General features: G+C 71.8%; 1 protein-coding gene across 1 annotated transcript in view; it reads left to right on the forward strand.

Moving 5' to 3' along the window:
- Positions 1 to 18,853, forward strand: part of LAMA5 (laminin subunit alpha 5) — a gene marked incomplete at its 5' end in the record, with an annotated part of 35,263 nt that overhangs the window by 7,637 nt on the left and 8,773 nt on the right. Inside the window, 46 exons of the mRNA XM_084247117.1 lie at positions 1,748 to 1,865; positions 2,280 to 2,398; positions 2,487 to 2,657; positions 2,730 to 2,827; positions 4,547 to 4,662; positions 4,942 to 5,060; positions 5,140 to 5,230; positions 5,417 to 5,551; positions 5,655 to 5,717; positions 7,935 to 8,075; positions 8,147 to 8,284; positions 8,364 to 8,498; positions 8,569 to 8,703; positions 8,779 to 8,916; positions 9,077 to 9,129; positions 9,269 to 9,374; positions 9,456 to 9,508; positions 9,587 to 9,692; positions 9,966 to 10,065; positions 10,218 to 10,374; positions 10,483 to 10,621; positions 10,725 to 10,867; positions 10,940 to 11,046; positions 11,137 to 11,290; positions 11,611 to 11,771; positions 11,851 to 11,959; positions 12,463 to 12,560; positions 12,629 to 12,830; positions 12,983 to 13,109; positions 13,184 to 13,323; positions 13,848 to 13,963; positions 14,038 to 14,249; positions 14,505 to 14,709; positions 14,833 to 14,977; positions 15,068 to 15,208; positions 15,279 to 15,440; positions 15,541 to 15,642; positions 15,726 to 15,809; positions 16,315 to 16,545; positions 16,827 to 16,940; positions 17,100 to 17,227; positions 17,390 to 17,470; positions 17,553 to 17,767; positions 18,065 to 18,165; positions 18,266 to 18,446; positions 18,529 to 18,678. Of these exons, the coding sequence (XP_084103243.1) occupies positions 1,748 to 1,865; positions 2,280 to 2,398; positions 2,487 to 2,657; positions 2,730 to 2,827; positions 4,547 to 4,662; positions 4,942 to 5,060; positions 5,140 to 5,230; positions 5,417 to 5,551; positions 5,655 to 5,717; positions 7,935 to 8,075; positions 8,147 to 8,284; positions 8,364 to 8,498; positions 8,569 to 8,703; positions 8,779 to 8,916; positions 9,077 to 9,129; positions 9,269 to 9,374; positions 9,456 to 9,508; positions 9,587 to 9,692; positions 9,966 to 10,065; positions 10,218 to 10,374; positions 10,483 to 10,621; positions 10,725 to 10,867; positions 10,940 to 11,046; positions 11,137 to 11,290; positions 11,611 to 11,771; positions 11,851 to 11,959; positions 12,463 to 12,560; positions 12,629 to 12,830; positions 12,983 to 13,109; positions 13,184 to 13,323; positions 13,848 to 13,963; positions 14,038 to 14,249; positions 14,505 to 14,709; positions 14,833 to 14,977; positions 15,068 to 15,208; positions 15,279 to 15,440; positions 15,541 to 15,642; positions 15,726 to 15,809; positions 16,315 to 16,545; positions 16,827 to 16,940; positions 17,100 to 17,227; positions 17,390 to 17,470; positions 17,553 to 17,767; positions 18,065 to 18,165; positions 18,266 to 18,446; positions 18,529 to 18,678 (6,040 nt within the window). The remainder of the gene's footprint in view (positions 1 to 1,747; positions 1,866 to 2,279; positions 2,399 to 2,486; positions 2,658 to 2,729; positions 2,828 to 4,546; positions 4,663 to 4,941; positions 5,061 to 5,139; positions 5,231 to 5,416; positions 5,552 to 5,654; positions 5,718 to 7,934; positions 8,076 to 8,146; positions 8,285 to 8,363; positions 8,499 to 8,568; positions 8,704 to 8,778; positions 8,917 to 9,076; positions 9,130 to 9,268; positions 9,375 to 9,455; positions 9,509 to 9,586; positions 9,693 to 9,965; positions 10,066 to 10,217; positions 10,375 to 10,482; positions 10,622 to 10,724; positions 10,868 to 10,939; positions 11,047 to 11,136; positions 11,291 to 11,610; positions 11,772 to 11,850; positions 11,960 to 12,462; positions 12,561 to 12,628; positions 12,831 to 12,982; positions 13,110 to 13,183; positions 13,324 to 13,847; positions 13,964 to 14,037; positions 14,250 to 14,504; positions 14,710 to 14,832; positions 14,978 to 15,067; positions 15,209 to 15,278; positions 15,441 to 15,540; positions 15,643 to 15,725; positions 15,810 to 16,314; positions 16,546 to 16,826; positions 16,941 to 17,099; positions 17,228 to 17,389; positions 17,471 to 17,552; positions 17,768 to 18,064; positions 18,166 to 18,265; positions 18,447 to 18,528; positions 18,679 to 18,853) is intronic.

An 18,853-nucleotide genomic window follows, 5' to 3' on the forward strand; every position in this document is an offset into this window, starting at 1 on the left:
GCCCAGCCCCCCCAACCCCCACGCAGGGCCGGGGTCCCCAGGGGGGCTCCTGGAACGCTCAGGGCTGGCAGCAGGCCGCTCTGGGTGCGGGGCTGGTCCCCCAGAGGCTCGGACCTCTCCCCCGTGGGTGGGACGGAGCGGAGGATGACCTCAGAGCCTGGCAGCCGCACATAGGCCTGCTCCCCCGCTCTCGGAGAGGCAGCGCGTCCCACGTGGGCCTGCTTCCGCGTGCCGGCCGTCAGGAAGGGCAAGACGCAGAGCGGGCGTGTCTTGGGGCTCTCAGACCTTCCCCCCACCCTTCTTAGCAGCCGGCACCTCCGGGGCCCAGGGTCCATGGTGGTCTCCAGGAGGGTCAGGGTGACTGGACTCTGGCCGTCCTGGGGACCCCCGCTGTGCCCCCGGAGCCCCTAGGCTCTGGGGTGGACAGGCCGGCTGGCCCAGTGGGGGCCAAGCAACAGACGGCCAACCTGCGCCCCCGGCGGGCAGGGGCGGGGCCGGGAGCCAGTGGCCAGGGTGTGCTGGGACCCACAAGGGCGTGGGCAGGTGCAGGTCCAGCTGGGGGTGCCGCAGACCCCTCCCCAGTGCCCATGTGGAGTGTCCACAGCGCCCCCACTGTCTGTTTGGCTGCCCCACAGGTGTGTGTGCCTGTGGGGTATGGAGACTGCTTGAGGGTCCCCCTCTGGGGCTCTGGAGCCCCACCTTGTCCTTAGGAGTCCCCAGCTGGCAGGTGCTCTGCCCAAGCCACGCATCCCTGGCAGCTCCAGAGCCCTCTCCTGGGGGCCCTGGCTCTGGGGCCTCTCCTCGTGCACCACCCCACAAGCTGGAGAGGGGCACGTTTGGCCCCCACGGCACAGCTGCATGGCCCTTCCAGTCTCCCCGGCAGCTGCTACTGGGGGGCTGGTGCCGTGAGCTCTGGCTGAGGCTGGTATGGGCGGTGCAGCTGGGGGGACTTCCCTGAGGAGGTGTCTGAGGTGCCGTGGGGGCTGTGTCAGGTGGGGCTGCGGACGGTGAGCCCAGGGGTGCAGGGCACAGGGACGCCCAGCATGCTGACCTCTGGCCAGGGAATCAGGCGGGAGGGACGGGCATCTCCCCGGGAGCGAGGCCAAGACCCAGGCGGGAGCTGGGGAGATGGGCCTGGTGGGGGGAGAAAACCACTCACTTTAGGGGCAGCCTCCCCGATGCAGCCCCGGGGGACCCCAGCGCAGCTCCTGAGCTGGGGTCTCCCCGGAAGCTGGGCTCTCCTTGAGGCCTCTGGTTGTGGGTGGGGCTGGGCTGCAGTGGCTCTGCGGCGCCCTCCCGGGGGCGCCAGGGCCATGGACTGGCCAGCAGGCGAAAGGGATGGTCCCTGGGTTGGCTGAGAATGATGGGAGTGACCGGGGTGAGCTGGGACAAGGGCCCTGCCCAGGAGGGGTTCCCAGCACCCAGCAACCAGGCTCGTGGGAGCTGTGGGCAGCCCGGCCACCTGCACAGGCCCCGCGGCTCTGGGGCCTGTCTTTGCCGCTGCCCGCGCCTCCGGGCTCCTGCCCCCCCCCCCGGGCCAGTCTGCAGCTCAGCGCAAGACAGCGTGGCTCTGAGCAGGGGAGGGGACAGTTCTGGGCCCTGAGCCCCAGGCCCCCCAGGCCCAGGAGGGGAGCCCCATGGGCCTTAGCAGCCTCGCAGGCAAAGCCCCAGTGGGCACTGGGGAGAAGCAGCTGCGGAGCGGGGAGCCTGCGGGCAGCCAGGGAGGACTCACGCGTTCTGCCCCCAGGTGTTCCACGTGGCCTACGTGCTCATCAAGTTCGCCAACTCCCCCCGGCCGGACCTCTGGGTGCTGGAACGCTCCACGGACTTCGGGCACACCTACCAGCCCTGGCAGTTCTTCGCCTGTGAGTCCCGGAGCCGTCCTGGCGGGCTTGGCCATGGTGGCCGCCACATTCCCGCCTGGCTCTGCTGCGGGCCTGCCCCCCGGGCCTCTGGGGCCAGAAACGGGAGCGCGTCCCCGCAGGCCTGGGGTCGCCCGTGCCCTGGCTTCTCTGGGCTGGTGGCCGCGGAGGGTCCGGCAGCCCCTTTGGCGCCCACACTGGCCGGCCGGCGTGGCCATGCCCCCAACCAGCCGTGCGGGGGGCGCTCAGATGGGCAGGCCCTGGACACATGCCGTCCAGTTCCGTGGGCGGGGGGGCCGGGGGGAGCGGTGCTGCCGAGCAGACTGCCGGGCGGAGGCGGACCCCCGACCACCGCGGGCCCTGGCCTGGGGAGCCGAGATCGCCCTCGCCTGCGCCCTGACGCCCGGCGCCCCGCAGCCTCCAGGAGGGACTGCCTCGAGCGCTTCGGGCCGCGCACGCTGGCGCGCATCGCGAGGGACGACGACGTCATCTGCAGCACCGAGTACTCGCGCATCGTGCCCCTGGAGAACGGGGAGGTGCGCTGCGGCGGGCGGGCGGGCGGGGCCTGGGGGCCGGGGGCGCCTGGCTGGGCCCTCGGCTGGCCTGACGGTGCCCATCTGCCAGATCGTGGTGTCCCTGGTCAACGGGCGCCCGGGGGCCGCGAACTTCTCCTACTCGCCGCTGCTGCGCGACTTCACCAAGGCCACCAACATCCGCCTGCGCTTCCTGCGCACCAACACGCTGCTGGGCCACCTCATGGGCAAGGCGCTGCGGGACCCCACGGTCACCCGCAGGGTGAGTGCGCGGGCGGGGCCGGGGCCGGGGCGTGGGGGGCGGGGCGGGCGGCCGCGCTGACCCCCCCTGCAGTACTATTACAGCATCAAGGACATCAGCATCGGCGGCCGCTGCGTCTGCCACGGCCACGCGGATGTCTGTGACGCCAAGGACCCCGCGGACCCCTTCCGGTGAGCCTGCCACTCCGGGCCCTGTCTCCGCCCCGTGCCTCACTTTCCCCCGCGTGCACAGCGAGGTGGAGGGGCAGTGCCACAGGCAGCCTCCCGGGGCGCCCTGTGTCTGGCTCAGGCCCTGTGCTGCCTGCCCGGGCGGGGTCTTATCCCGCCCCCGTGGGGGTTCCTGGGAGGGAAGCCAAGGAGAGGGGCCGTCGGCCCCCGGGGGCAGGTGCAGCCCTCCAGGACACAGTGACACTGCGGGCCCCCCGCTTCGCCCGAGACCCTGTCTGATGTGGCCTGTGCTCACGCCGGGGCAGCGAGCTCCCAGGCCCAGCCAGTTCGCCGCTGGGCACCCAGGTTGGCTGACCCAGCTGCTGGTGCCCGCTGTGAGCCTGTGCCCAGCGTGGGTCAGGGCCTGAGCCCCCAAGGGCCCCGGGGCCAGTGAGGGTCCTGAACCCCCACTGCCGGGCACCCTTCCCTGGCCTCGTGGTGCCCCTTCTGCTGCGTGTGAGGTCCACGTCCGCACTGATTGTGGCGGGGCGGAGGCGGCTCTTCCCCCTCATCTTCAAAGCCGCCCTGGGAGGGAACCCCAGACCTCTCCAGATGGGGACACGGTCTGAAGAGAGGAGGGGTCCGCGCCACAGCGCCCCGGGGCCCAGCCCCCGCCAGCCCAGAGCGTGCCCAACCCTCGCTGCGCGCACGGCTCCCGCCGGCTCAGGAACCGCCAACTGCTCTGGGAAATCAAGTGCCAAGAGGGAGTGCGTGGCGCTGGGCGGGGTGCCCGCCAGCAGCCGGGTTGGCCTTGGGGAGAGGCTGGCGCGCCCAGGCATGTGTGGCCGGGCCCTCACCTGGCTCCCTGCGCCTGGGCGTGGACTGACGGGCTCACCCCTTGGGGCGTCCCAGCGCCTCCCCAGAACCAAAGCCGCCATACAGCGTGTCCCCGGGCAGCGGCCCCATGTTTCCTGAGCCCACTGCCTACACCTCTGCTGCCCGGCCCCGCGGGCCCCCCAGCGCCCGGCCGGCCAGCCCCTGCCATCCCTGCGTGCTTTTCTCGTCCGGCTCGGCCAAGCCCCTTCCCTGGCTTGTGGGCCGCCTCGTCTGGCCGCGCCCAGTCACCTGCACGCTGTGCTGGCTCCTCCGTGTGGGGTTGTCAGACATTTGCGGCCCGGAGCAGGGGACGGGAGGCCTGTCATGGCCGGTCGTCCAGTCCGCTCTCCAGGGGGGCCCTCCAGCCGCCTGGGGTCTGAGGGGACGGCCTGGTGGCTGGCAGCCGGGCGACACGGCTCCTGGTGCGGCAGCCGGGCACTGGCCCGGGACGGAGGGCCCCGCTGGGCTGCGCTGTGACCCCCGCTCCCCCCTAGGCCGGAGCGGGGGCGGGGCCCTGGCAGGTGTTCTGAGCGGCGGTGGCTGGGCCTCAGCCTTCGCCCGTGCCAGCTGTCCCCCTGCCCGCCGAGCCAACGGGAGCTGCTGTCCAGGACAGCAGGCGGGGCGCCAGCCTCCACGGTGTCCACTCCTGGCGGGAGGAGGAAATGGTCTTGGCCTCTTGCCCCTTGGGAAGCACCCTGGACACACAGGGTATCTGGCTGGGCTCAGGGCCGTGTGCTGGGCGAGCCCGGCCTCGGGGTAGGCTGGGAGTGGGGCTTGGCCTGCATGCTGGCCACCCTGAGGCCCTGGGGCTCTGGGCCAGCCCCCTATGCCCGGCACCCCGTGGGTCTGAGCCCACTCTGCCCGCAGGCTGCAGTGCGCCTGCCAGCACAACACGTGCGGGGGCTCCTGCGACCGGTGCTGCCCCGGCTTCAACCAGCAGCCCTGGCGGCCGGCCACCGCCGACAGTGCCAACGAGTGCCAGCGTGAGTGCCCGCCACGCGCGTCCCTGCGCACACACTGTGCATGCTCACCCACTCCCCGCACACTCCTGCACGTGCGCATGCTGGTCCGCTTCCGTGCATACGGGCACATGCGCGTGCACACAAACATGCTTACCCACGGTGCACACAGGGGCACGTGTTCACACACACGTACACGTGTGCACATGCGGGCAGCGCCTCCCTCCCAGGGCAGGCCTCACCTGGGGTCCCAGTGGTTTGTGGGGGGGCCTGGAGGGGCTCCTGACAGCTGAGCCCCCGCAGCCTGCAACTGCCACGGCCACGCGCACGACTGCTACTACGACCCCGAGGTGGCCCGCCAGGGCACCAGCCGCAACCGTGACCACGTCTTCAGGGGCGGCGGCGTGTGCATCGATTGCCAGGTAGGCGGGCCCGGCCCGGCGTGTGGTGGGCGGCTGTGGGGGGCTGGGGGGCCCGGACTCAGCAGCCCTGCACCCCCAGCACCACACCACTGGCGTCAACTGTGAGCGCTGCCTGCCCGGCTTCTACCGGGACCCGGACCACCCCCTGCACTCACCCCACGCCTGCCGCCGTGAGTGGGGGGCGCCCTCAGCAGGGAGTCGCGGGGGAAGGGCCTGCCCCAGGGGTCTCCTGCTCAGGGGGTGGGGGGCCGGGCCCTCGCCTCTCCCAGGTGGCCTGGCTCTCAGCGCGTCACCCTCCCCTGGGGCCCCGTGGCTCTGGGCTTGGGGGTCCCCTGACCTCCCACCCTTCTGCCCAGGCTGCAGCTGTGAGTCCAACTTCACAGACGGGACGTGTGAGGACCTGACCGGACGCTGCTACTGCCGCCCCAACTTCACGGGGGAGCGGTGCGACGCGTGTGCTGAGGGCTTTGCCGGCTTCCCCCACTGCCTCCGTGAGCGGGGCAGGGCGGGGTCGGGTCTGGGGCGGGGGGCCAGGGCGGGGTCTGGGGCGGGGCCCCTAGCGGAGCCCCAGACTGACTCCTGCTTCCCCCACAGCGGTGTCCTCCGTCTCCCCCGACGACACCGGCGAGCAGGTGCTGCCTGCAGGACAGATCGTGAGTGAGTATCTCCAGGCCCCGACCCTGCGGGCGGTGGGGCAGGGCATGAGGACCCCCTGGGAGGGTTCTTTGGTCGCCTCGATTTGGGTTCTTCCCTGCAAGTAACAGCCACAGCAAACCTTCAAAGGCATGGGTGGCAGGCAGGCGTAAGGCCGCAGAGAGGAGTGGCCAGACGCCCCTTCCCGCCGCCTGGCCGCCGGGTGCGCGGCCCTCGGTGGGCGCACGTGTGGGCTGTGTGGTCACCTGGTGCGCGTGAACCGTCGTCCTGCCCAGTCCTGACGGACGCCGCTCTTGTCCCGCCCACCCCACGGCTGGCGTCCGGGCCTCCCGCAGCGCGGAGAGACCATGACAACGACCGCCCCACCGCGGCCCCCCTCTCGCCGCGGTTCCAGGGCACTGATCTCCGCGTTGGGGGACATTTTGGCCTTGGGCTGCCAGTCGCCCCCGGGATAGAAAGTGGGCGGCCATCATGAGCCACAAGCAGCGTGGACACGGCTGGCCAGGTGGCCACTGTCAGGGCTGAGCCCTGCCCCGCAGGCCCTTCCCAGTGTCCGGGCTGGGGGCGCGCTGCCCCGCACTGCAGGTGGGAGTGGCCGGGGGTGGCGGTCAGGTGGCTGCACTCCCGTGTCCTGGGCTGCGTCTCTGGGTCCTCACCAGCCCAAGGAGGGGGCTTTGCTCCCCTCCTGGCCCACCCCTCCCGTGTGGTTGCGGGCATCTGCCTGCTCCCCTGGGCTCCCCGCGACTGTGCTCTGTGCCTGAGGCTCTTCTTGGGCCGGCGTTTGTTTTTTAAAAGACTAATCTATTTATGCACACAAGAACTGGGGTGCAGGCCAGAAGTAGGGGGGTGAGAGGACTCCCCAGAGACAGAGTGGGGAGCAGGACAGGTGGATCCACTGAGACACACGGCTGGGGTTGCAGACCGGAGGGGTCTGCTGCACCGTGTGGGTCACTCCCTGGCCGGGGATGGAACTCGTGCTGCAGTGGCTGTGGACACTTCATGGTGCCAATGCTTAAGCCCTTGTGCCCCCGGGAGGCCCCTTATGCGGGCCTTGGTCACCTGCTGCCCTGGGGAACAGTCCCGAAACCCAGCTACCCCGTCCGCTGGCTCCCCGACAGCTTCCTTTTTGGCTCTGGCACGTTTACCTTTTCATGGGTGCCGTAAACCAGGGGTCGGCAACCTTTCCTGAAACGGCCAGATGGCAGGTGTCCTGGGCCTGAGGGCCAGCCAGCCCCGGCGGCGCCACTGTAGCTCGGGCGGCCGGGGCCAGATGTCGATGACCGCCTGGCCGTGCCCCACGAAGACTTTACAGACAGGCGGAGGAGCCGGGACGGGCGTCTGCTGGGCCCTGGTGTCAGGTCCTGGGGCCCCTGCCCGCGTGGTGGCGCCGGCTGGAGCCCTGCTGGGGGGCACCGTCTTGTTTCGGTTTTGTCGTCCGCCTGGTGAAGTACCCGGGGAAGGAGCCTTCCTTCCCTGCGCTCCGGATCAATTTGAAAGTCCCGGGAAGCCTCTCGTTTCTTGGCAGTTTCCTAGAACGAACTTAGGAACATCACCGCGTCCTCGTGGCCGCTGTCGAGAGGCGTCCGGCGTGGAGGGCGCCTCCCCGGGCCTGCGGTGGCGGCGCCTGTCGGTTTTCATCTCAGCTTGCCCCGGTGGTGGTGGTTTATATTTTCTCAGCAAATTTTTGACTTACTTTGGGTTTTACACGCTTTGGCATGAAGCTGCAGGCCGCGTTCTCTTGGGACGTAAAGCGCCTGCGTCTCACTATGGCCCGGTTTTCTGGAGCCCCTGTGTTTCCTTCTGGGGCACTTTTTACCTTTTATTTATTTATTTTTTTTAAAGATTTATTTATTTATGCACACAAGAGCTGGGGTACAGGCCAGAAATGCTGGGGGTGAGAGGATGCAGCAGAGACAGAGCGGGGAGCAGAACAGGCAGACTGACGAAATGCACTGCTGAGGGGAGCAGCGGGGAGACAGGAGAGGTCTGCTGCGCCCTGTGGGTAGCTCCCTGGCCGGGGATCCAACTCGTGCTGCAGAGGCTGCGGACGGCTTCGTAGTGCGGTGCTTAAGCCCTTAAGCCAGCAGGGAGGCCCGCATTTTATCTTTCAGATTGGCGCGAGTGTGCTGTCCCGGGAGCGGGCGTGTGTCTGCAGAGGGCGGTTTTCCCGGGAGGGCTGGGTCTGCAGGCCTCTCAGACGTCCCCTCCCGCCACCCCCAGGCTGTGACTGCAGTGCCGCGGGGACCCAGGGCAACGCCTGCCGCAAGGACCCGCGGGTGGGGCGCTGCGTGTGCAAACCCAACTTCCAGGGCGCCCACTGCGAGCTCTGCGCCCCTGGCTTCTACGGCCCCGGCTGCCAGCGTGAGTCCAGCCCCGCCGCCCGCCCGCGCTGACCCCGGGGCCTGCCCCTCACCGTGTGGCCCCTCCCGCAGCTTGCCAGTGCTCCAGCCCCGGTGTGGCGGACGGCGCCTGCGACCCCGACTCCGGTCAGTGCACCTGCCGGGCGGGCTTCGAAGGAGCCGCGTGTGACCGCTGCGCGCCCGGCTACTTCCACTTCCCTCTCTGCCAGCGTGAGTGGGGCTCCCCGTGGGCTCGGGCGAGGGGGCGGCCACCTGCCCAGCTCAGGCCCCGCCTACCCCTGCCCCGCAGTGTGTGGCTGCAGCCCCACCGGGACCCTGCCCGAGGGCTGCGACGAGGCGGGCCGCTGCCACTGCCGGCCCGAGTTCCAAGGCGACCGCTGCGACCGCTGCCGGCCCGGCCACCACGGCTACCCCGACTGCCACGGTGAGCAGAGGCCGGCGGGGGGTGTGGGGGGAGCGGGCCGCGGGGCCGGCCTGACCCCGTGTCCCCGCAGCCTGCGCCTGTGACCCCCGGGGCGCGCTGGACCAGCTCTGCGGCGCGGGTGGGGTGTGTCGCTGCCGCCCCGGCTTCGCGGGCCCCGCCTGCCAGGAGTGCAGCTCCGGCCACCACGGCTTCCCTGACTGTGCCCGTGAGTGCCGCCCGGCGGGAGGGGGGTGCGCCCGAGCAGACGCCCCGCCCGAGCCCACACCCGCCCTCCCCACAGCCTGCCGCTGCTCCCCCGAGGGCTCCCTGCACACGGCCTGTGACCCCCGCAGCGGCCAGTGCAGCTGCCGGCCGCGTGTGACCGGGCTGCGGTGCGACGCATGCGTGCCGGGCGCCTACGACTTCCCGACCTGCGAGGGTGAGGCGGGCGCTGCTGTGCGAGCGTCCCGGGGCCGGGTGGGGGGGCGGGCGCGCATGTGGCCACGCCGGGCTGGGGCGGGCGTGTGCCCGCTGAGCCTGAGGGACGTGGCAGCTGGGGACACTCACGAGGAGTGACGTGGCTTGGTGTTTCCCCACAGCTGGCTCCTGCCACCCCGCTGGCCTGGCTCCCACCGGCCCGGCCCTGCCCGAGGTGAGCCCAGATTGTGCACGGGGGCCCTGGCTTTCCCTGCCGCCCGTGTCCTGGCCATCACGGCGGTGTCCCCAGCCCCGTCCCCACTCTGGGGCAGGGAATTTGGGCCGGGCCCTCTCTGACCGCAGCCCCCCTGCAGGCGCAGGCCCCCTGCGTGTGCCGGGCTCACGTGCACGGGCCCAGCTGTGACCGCTGTAAGCCGGGCTTCTGGGGCCTGAGCTCCAGCAACCCTGAGGGCTGCTCACGTAAGTGTGTCCTCGCGGGGGCGGGCGGTAGGGGGGTGCCCTGGGCCCAGACCCTCAGGCCCACTCTGCGCCCGCCCCCAGGCTGCAGCTGTGACCCCAGGGGCACGCTGGGTGGAGCTGCCCATTGCCAGCCGGTGAGTCCAGGGCTGGGTGTTGGGAGCTGGGCAGCCCTCGGGCTCCCCTGCCTAGTCCCACCTCTTCCTTCCTCCCAGGCCAGCGGCCAGTGCTTCTGCAAGCCCCACGTGTGTGGGCGGACCTGTGCGGCCTGCAAGGACAGTTTTTTCGGGCTGGACCAGGCCGACTACTTTGGCTGCCGCAGTGAGTGCCCAGCTCAGGCCCGCGGGGTGGGTGTTGGAGGCCAGGGCGCGGCTCTCATGGAGCAATTTGGGCTGCCTGGCCAACCCTTGCGGGCGGTGGTGGGCAGCTCTGCCCTCATCCTGCACGTGGGCAGCATCTCTCAGACCCCCCAGTGCCCTCACCCCCAGCCTGGACTCAGCCCCGTCAGAGCCCCAGGAGGCTGTGAGGCCAGAGAGGGCCCTGAGCTGTGGGCAGTGTCTGACACCCGCCCCCTCCCTCCCCCCACCCCCGCAGGCTGCAGGTGTGACGTCGGCGGTGCACTGGGCCAGGGCTGCGAGCCACGGACGGGCGCCTGCCGCTGCCGCCCCAACACCCAGGGCCCCACCTGCAGCGAGTGGGTGTCCCCCTCCGAGGGGCTGTGGGCGGGGCTGGGGGACACACTTGTCCACTGGCTGCTCCCCGGAACTCTGGTGGGCGGGCGGTTCAGGGCCGGCCCTGGCTGGTCCAGAGGGGAGGCAGGCTGCTCCTGACCCCTGCCGCCGCCAGGCCGGCGCGGGACCACTACCTGCCTGACCTGCACCACCTGCGCCTGGAGCTGGAGGAGGCTGCTACACCCCAGGGCCACCCCGTGCGCTTCGGCTTCAACCCCCTGGAGTTTGAGAACTTCAGCTGGCGGGGCTACGCGCAGATGACCCCCATCCAGGTGGGGCGGGGCAGGGCTACGCGCAGATGACCCTGTCTAGGTGGGGGGGGGCCGGCGGGGCGCAGGGCCAGCAGGGGCGGGAGGGGGTCTGATTGCTCCGCTGTACAGCCCAGGATCGTGGCCAGGCTGAACATCACCGCCCCCGACCTGTTCCGGCTGGTCTTCCGCTTCGCCAACCGCGGGCCCACCAGCGTGAGCGGCTGGGTCTCCGTGCGGGAGGACGGCGCGTTTGCCACCTGCACCAACTGTGAGTCACCCGGCGGGCCGTCCCCGAGCGCGCCCCACCTGCTCTCCCCCGGCAGGTGCGGCCCCGGCCGGCCAGCCTGGGCCACCGTCTGTGTCACACGCAGGCACAGAGCAGAGCCAGCCCATGACCTTCCCGCCCAGCGCGGACCCTGCTTTCGTCACCGTGCCCCAGAGAGGCTTCGGGGAGCCCTTCGTGCTGAACCCAGGGGCCTGGGTCTTGCTCGTGGAGGCCGAGGGGGTGCTCTTGGTGAGTGGGGCCACCTGGTGGGGGGCAGGGCCTGGGCTGCTGGCTGCGGCACTCACCTCCTGGCTTCCCTAGGACTACATGGTCCTGCTGCCCAGCGCCTACTACGAGGCTGCCCTGTTGCAGCTGCCCGTGACGGAGGCCTGCACCTACCGGCCCACCGCCCAGCGCCCCGGGGAGAAGTGAGGGCTGGCCTGGCTGGTGGGTGGGGGTGGGGGCAGCCCTCTGGCCCCCCCACCCCTCGCTGACCCCAGCCTCTGTCCCCCGCCCAGCTGCCTCCTCTATACCCACCTGCCCCTGGACGGCTTCCCCTCAGCCTCTGGGCTGGAGGCCTCGTGTCGCTGGGACAACAGCCTCCCTCAGCCCTGCTCCACGGAGCGGCTCAGCCCGGAACACCCGCCTCTGGCCGCGTGCCTCGGCAGTGACGTGCGTGTCCAATCCCCGGGGGGCGGGTGCATGTCGCAGGCAGGACTCGCGGCAGTGGGGCTGTGCGGGGCCCGCTGAGTGCCGCTGCCTTCCTGGGCTTGGCCTCGGGCTCAGACGCCTGGGGCCGCGTCCTCGTGCCCAGCCAGCTGGCGTGGAGGCGGCAGGCGGTGGTGGGCGGGAGGCCCTGTGGCTGCGGGAGGGGCGGGGAGGGCGCCCTGCGCAGCAGAGGTGGCCATATTCAGGCCTGGGGCGGGGGTGCGGGAGGCCCCGGGGAGCAGGTGGGGCTGTGGGGGTGGGCCCCTGATTGCCCTGCTCCCCAGGTGGATGTCCAGCTGCAGGTGGTGGTGCCACGGCCGGGCCACTATGCCCTGGTGGTGGAGTATGCCAATGAGGATGCCCGCCAGGAGGTGGACATGGCTGTGCATGTGCCCCAGCAGGCCCCCCAGCAGGGGACACTCATCCTCCATCCCTGCCCCTATAGGTGCCTGGGGAGACTTGGGCAGGGTGGGCTGGGGTGAGGGGAGCTCTGCTGCTCCCCACTGACCACACGTTCCCTCCAGCACCCTGTGCCGGGGCGCTGCCCTGGACGCCCAGCACCACCTGATGTCCTTCCACCTGGACACAGAGGCCAGTGTCCGGCTCACAGCCGAGCAGGCGCGCTTTTTCCTGGTGAGGCGCTGGGCCACCCCCCTTCATCCAGGACCGCGGGGTGGCTCTGGGGAGAGACTCAAAGCGGGAGGGTGAGATGGGGCACAGGCCCATCCTGGGGCTCCCCCCCGTGGGCACACATGATGAGGAACCGTGCCGTTCCTGGGGCGGCTGCCCTGGGTGCTGGAGGGGCAGAGCTGCGGCCTTGGCCAGGGGCCTCGGGCCGTGGGGACATCCTGGGCAGCAGGAGGGTCTGGCGGGGGCGGAGCTGCGGCTCCTCGTGGGGCGGGTGTGGGGGGGGTCGGCCTCCGCTTGCTCCTCCCAGCGGGAGCGCCAGAGCCAGGCGCCCGCTGCCGTGGTCACCACCTCGGCGCCATGACGGAGCAGGGCTCAGACCCCACGGAGCTGCCCCGGGGAAGGGCCCGCAGCCCCGCGCCGTCCAGCCGGCCACACCCGGCCTGCCCCGTGGCCGCCTCTGGCCTGAGGAGGTTGCACCGCGGCCCTCACGCCCCCACCCCCCGCAGCACGGCGTCACCCTGGTCCCCCTGGAGGCCTTCAGCTCCGAGTTCCTGGAACCGCGGGTCCGCTGCATCAGCAGACATGGCACCTTCGGCCCCAGCAGGTAGTGGGTGTGGGGGGCCGGAGGGGCGCCCTGGCCGGGACGCAGGACTCACCCCGCGCTCCCCCCAGTGCCGGCTGCCTGCCCTCCCGCTTCCCGAAGCCGCCCCGGCCCATCCTGCTCAGGGACTGCCAGGTGCTGCCCCTGCCGCCCGGCCTCCCGCTGACCCACTCCCAGCAACTCACACCCGGCGAAGCCCCCTCTGGGCCCCAGCCCCGGCCCCCCACCGCTGTGGATCCCGATGTGGAGCCCACCCTGCTGCGCCACCCCCAGGTGCGGGCCCAGGGCGGGCGGGGCGGGCGGGGTGGGGCCGGGGCAGGGCCAGGCCGGGGGCCTCCTCCAGCTGTCTGCTTGTCGGACGGTCTGGCCCAGGGAGGCTGGGTGCTCTGGCCCCAGCCAGCGGCTCATGGACGCCTCTCCCGCAGGGCACGGTGGTCTTCACCGCACAGGTGCCCGCCCTGGGCCGCTACGCCGTCCTGCTGCATGGCTACCAGCCAGCGCACCCCACCTTCACCGTGGAGGTTTTGGTCAACGGGGGCCGCATCTGGCAGGGTGAGTGTGGGAGCCTGGCCAGGCTGTGGGGCCGGGCGTGGCCGTGGGCCTGACCCTGCCCGCCTCCTCCCCAGGCCACGCCAACGCCAGCTTCTGCCCACACGGCTACGGCTGTCGTACCCTGGTGGTCTGCGAGGGCCAGACGGTCCTGGACGTGACGGACAGCGAGCTGACTGTGACAGTGCGCGTGCCTGAGGGCCGGTGGCTCTGGCTGGTGAGTTCGTGTCTATGTGGACACCCTGGGTGCCCGGCACCCCTCACGCTGCTGGCCTCCACACATCGCCACTCGGCCGGAGTGTGCCCAGTCCATGCCAGGCACCATGTTTCTGCCGCCCCGGCCCCCCAGGTGGAGCTCCAGAGGGCGGTCAGGCCCAGATGTGACTGCCTGTCCCCGGGGCCCCTGCTGGTCAGGGTGGCCTTCCTGGAGGAGGCGGGGCCTGGCAGCAGGGAGAAGGCCTGCAAAGGCGTGTCGAGCAGGGACAGGGCCCAGGAGGCCGGGCATCACCTCCCCACTCTCCAGCATCCGTTTAGATGCAGAGCCTGGCCACCCTCTGGGCAGTCCGGGTGGGGTCAGCGCCTGCCAGCCTCACCCAACTCAGGCCCAGGTGATGCCGCCACCACTGTCCTAGCTGCCCAGCTGGACCCGTGGCAGAAGCCCCTGGGGATGATGTCCTGCGGTCAGGCTCTGGCCTCAGGCCTCCACTGGGCCCACGAGGTGACCAGGTCCTGGTGCCCCAGGAGTACGTGCTCGTGGTCCCCGAGGATGCCTACAGCCCCAGCTACCTGCGGGAGGTGCCCCTGGACAAGTCCTACGACTTCATCAGCCATTGCGCTGCCCACAGCTACCACATCAGGTAGGCCGGGCTCTGGACAGGCAGGGCGGGGGTCCAGGCCAGGAGCTGGCCTCACCACCTGCCCGCGTCCCCAGCCCCAGCAGCGTGTCTGCGTTCTGCCGTGAGGCCGCCGCTTCGCTCTCCCTGTTCTACAACAACGGGGCCCGGCCCTGCAGCTGCCACGAAGCCGGTGCCATGGCACCCACTTGCGAGCCCTTCGGGGGCCAGTGTCCCTGTCGTGCCCACGTCATCGGCCGAGACTGCTCACGCTGCGCCACTGGCTACTGGGGCTTCCCCAGCTGCAGACGTGAGCCCCTCGCCCGTATCCGCCAGGCCGGGTTGGTGGGTGGCCCTCTGGGGAGCCCAGGGCAGTGGTCAGGAGAAGCTGCCCGCCAGCCGCCGACTGTGGGGCGTGGAGTGACCGTGGACCTTCTGGGGGTCCTGTGGGCCATGCCCATGTTGGGGTTGCTGGGTGGGCCTGGACCAGGCTGAGGGCCGCACCTCCAGGGCTGCGGGAAGGGCCCCTGCCGTGGAGGACGCAGCCCGTGCTTGCTGCCCACAGCCTGCGACTGTGGCGGCCGCCTGTGCGACGAGACCTCGGGCCTGTGCATCTGCCCGCCGCGCACCCTGCCCCCTGACTGCCTTGTCTGTCGGCCTCTCACCTTCGGCTGCCACCCCCTGGTCGGCTGTGAGGAGTGCAACTGCTCGGGGCCCGGCGTCCAGGAGCTCACGGACCCTACCTGTGACGTGGACAGCGGCCAGTGCAAGTAAGAGGAGTGGGGTGGCCGGGGGTGGAGCCCTTTGGTGCCCCGGGGCCAGTGGGGTGCTCTCCCTCAGCATGAGGGGAAGGGAGGGGAGGGTAGCCCGCGGCCCCTAACCCTGGCTGGCAGGTGCAGACCCCACGTGGCCGGCCGCCGCTGTGACACCTGCGCCCCCGGCTTCCACGGCTTCCCCACCTGCCGGCCCTGTGACTGCCACGAGCCCGGCTCCTTGCCTGGCGTGTGCGACCCCCTGACGGGCCAGTGCCGCTGCAAGGTGAGGGCCGCCTCCTCGGCCGAGGCCCATGCTCCCCGCGCGAGCTCCGGGCCACTGGCTGGGACTGACCCGCCCGCCCTGCTGTCCCAGGAGAACGTGCAGGGCCTGCGGTGCGACCAGTGCCGCCTCGGAACCTTCTCCCTGGACGCCGCCAACCCCCGAGGCTGTACCCGCTGCTTCTGCTTCGGGGCCACGGAGCGCTGCCGCAGCGCCGACCACACCCGCTGGGAGGTGAGCGCCCGCCCGGAGGAGGGGCCCGCGCTCCCTGCGGCCCTGTGTGAGCAGCCCCCTGTGCCCGCAGTTCGTGGACATGGAGGGCTGGACGCTGCTGAGCGGTGACCGGCAGCGGGTGCCGCACGAGCTGCGGGTGGAGGCGGAGCTGCTGTACGCGGACCTGCGGCGCCTGCCCGAGGCCTCCCCCGAGCTGTACTGGCAGGCCCCGCCCTCCTACCTGGGCGACCGGGTGAGTGGGGCGGCGGGACGCCCACGGGGCGGGGTGGCGGGCGCCCGGGGTGGCGGGCGGCGTGGACCGGGCGGCTGTCGCCTCTCTGTCCCGCCCGCAGGTGTCCTCCTACGGCGGGATGCTCCGCTACGAGTTACACTCCGAGACCCAGCGGGGAGACGTCTTCATCCCCACGGAGAGCAGGCCCGACGTGGTGCTGCAGGTGCCAGCGGGGCCGGCGGGCGGGCTGGTGGGCGGGCGGGCGGGCGTGTGTGGCAGGCCCCTCACCGCCTGCTGCCTCCCCAGGGCAACCAGATGAGCATCACCTTCCTGGAGCCCGAGTACCCCACGCCCGGCCGGGCCCACCACGGGCAGCTGCAGCTGGTGGAGGTGATGAGAGCCGGCCCTGCTGCCCGGCCCCGCCCGGCGCGACCCAGCACAGAAAGGGGATCCCAGCGGGGGTGGGGGATGTGAGCTCTGGGGCTGCAGGCTCCCGGGTGCGGCGTCGCCCATTTCTCCTTGGCCCAAGGTCATTTTCTTGCCACTTGGGGGGCGCCCCGCTTTCCTCCGCTGTCACCCACATCAGATCCGGGAGCAGCCGCTCCCCTGCCTGCTCGCGGCCCCCGTCTTTGCTGCCCTCCCGAGCCCCTCCAGGTGGGCCACGCGCTCGGCCGCGCCCTGGCGGTCAGCGTTCCGAGTCCCGGTTAAGCAAATGCTCGTCTCCGACGCCCGGAGCGGCTGTTCCTGAAAGCGGAAGCCTTTTGCTTTCAGCGCCAACACGCCTGGAGTTGGCGTCTGTGGGGGGGGGAGGGGCCCCCATCAGCCGGGCCCGTCCACGCGGGACGTCCGTCCTGCCCGGCGTGTGGCCCCGCTGAGGCCAGTCCTGTGCCCGCAGGGCAACTTCCGGCACACCGAGAGCCACAGCCCCGTGTCCCGCGAGGAGCTCATGATGGTGCTGGCCGGCCTGGAGCAGCTGCACATCCGGGCCCTCTTCGCGCAGATCTCCTCGGCCGTCTCCCTGCGCAGGGTGGCGCTCGAGGTGGCCGGCGAGGTGGGCAGGGGGCCTCCAGCCAGCAACGTGGAGCTCTGCATGTGCCCCGCCAGCTACCGCGGCGCCTCCTGCCAGGTGAGGGGGGCGGCCCCCCAGCATCCCCGCCCTCCTCCCAGCTGCGCGGCCTGCCCTCTGTCCACCCGCTGCCCTGTCCAGCCGCCTGGTCGTGGTGGCTAACCACCTACGCCCGCCCCGCCGTGGAACCGGCCGCCGCCAGCCCTGGGGAGGCGGCCTGTGGCTGGACCCCCATGGACTGCCTGTGTCAGGCTTGCGCAGCTCCTCAGGCAGTGACGGGTGCCAGTTGGGCACGGGCCCTGGGGTGTGCCCCCACCCCTTCTGACCACTGATTCCCCTAGGAATGCGCCCCGGGCCATTACCGGGACATCAAGGGCCTCTTCCTGGGCCGCTGCGTCCCCTGCCAGTGCCACGGCCACTCAGACCGCTGCCTCCCCGGCTCAGGCATCTGCGTGGTAAGCGGTCGGGCAGGGAGGTGTCGCGCTGGCCAGATGCCAGGGGAGACCAGGGCCTCTGGCCCGGGTGTGGGATGTGGCCGCTGGCAAGGGCTGGGGGCGGGGCCTGGCCTGCGGGGGCCGGGCTCACCGCCTGCGGACCGCCGTGCTCCGCCCCAGGGCTGCCAGCACCACACGGAGGGCGACCGCTGTGAGCGCTGCGGGCCCGGCTTCGTGCGCGCTGGGCCCGAGGACCCCGCAGCCCCCTGCGTCAGCTGTCCCTGCCCCCTCTCGGTGCCGTCCAACAAGTAAGCTGCCCGACCGCGCGTCTGCTGTCTGGGGGGGGGGGTCAGTGCTCGCCTCTGCAGGGTGGCCCGTGCGCTGGCATCGTGGCTCCTGGCCCCGCCCCGTGAGCACGCAGGTGCCACAGGTGGGGGTGCAGGGGGCTCACGACTGCCGCGTCCTTACAGCTTCGCCGTGGGCTGCGTCCTGCGAGGGGGCCGCACGCAGTGTCTCTGCAAACCCGGCTACGCGGGGGCCTCCTGCGAACGGTGAGGCGGAGTGGGGCGTGGGGGATGGGGGCGTCGGGGTGGGGGCGTGGGTCAGACGAGCCGCTGACACCGCCCCCCGCAGGTGTGCGCCCGGCTTCTTCGGGAACCCGATGGTGCTGGGCAGCTCGTGCCAGCCCTGCGACTGCAGCGGCAACGGCGACCCCAACATGCTCTTCAGCGACTGCGACCCCCTGACGGGAGCCTGCCGGGGCTGCCTGCGCCACACCACCGGGCCCCGCTGCGAGACCTGCGCCCCCGGCTTCCATGGCAATGCCCTGCTGCCCGGCAACTGCACCCGTAGGCGGGGAGGGGTCGGGGCAGCCCCCCATCAGCAGCCCCCACTACCCCGGCCAAGCCCAGCACACACGGGGACTGGCTTCCGCTGAGGCTGCCCCAGCCGGGCGCTGGCAGATGGTGCCCGCTGAGCCTGGGCTGCAGGGGAGCGGGCAGCAGTGTGGCTGGCAGGGGGCTGGGATGGAGGGGGAGGTGGTGGAAGTGGGGTGCGGGGGGCCCAATGGGGCGGGATGGAGATCTGCACGTAGGACCTGGGGGCAGAAGAGGCCGGCGGGGTCAGCGCCACCGTCCCTGTTGCAGGGTGCGACTGCTCGCTGTGCGGGTCGGAGGGCTGTGACCCCCACACTGGGCGCTGCCTGTGCAAGGCCGGCGTGAAGGGCCAGCACTGTGACCGCTGTCAGGTGGGGCAGCCTGGGTGCCCGTGGGCAGGCGGGCCTTGGTTGGGAGGGGCCTGGCGGCCCAGGCCAGGCAGCCTGTGAACACGGCCCTCTCCCCCCGCAGGAAGGACACTTCGGCTTCGAGAGCTGCGGGGGCTGCCAGCCATGCGCCTGTGGGCCAGCCGCTGAGAGCACCGAGTGCCACCCCCAGAGTGGGCAGTGCCGCTGCCGGCCAGGCACAGGGGGGCTCCAGTGCCGCGAGTGTGCTCCCGGCCACTGGGGGCTCCCCGAGCAGGGCTGCCAGCGTGAGTGCGGGCGGGTGGGTGGGGCCCCGGGGCAGGCAGCCCTCGCCCTTAGCTGGCCACTCAGCCTGCTCCTCCTCGCTAGGCTGCCGGTGCCAGGGGGGCCACTGTGACCGGCACACGGGCCGCTGCACGTGCCCCCCCGGGCTCAGCGGGGAGCGCTGTGATGCCTGCAGCCAGCAGCACCAGGTGCCCGTGCCGGGAGCGCCCGGGGGCCACGGCGTCCACTGCGAAGGTGCACCCCCATCCCTGGGGATCCCTCCGTGACCTTGAGCTCTTAGAGTCCCGTGACCCCCCCTTTCCCTCCGCTCCCGAGGGGCCCCACACTGTCTGCACGCTGACCCCAGGGCTCGTGCCGACTTCACTTCCCACTCCTGATCCCTGGGCTCCCCGAGCCCTGCCCCTTGGGT

This window comes from Talpa europaea (genome assembly GCF_964194135.1).
Source record: "Talpa europaea genome assembly, chromosome: 11".
NCBI lineage: Eukaryota > Metazoa > Chordata > Mammalia > Eulipotyphla > Talpidae > Talpa > Talpa europaea.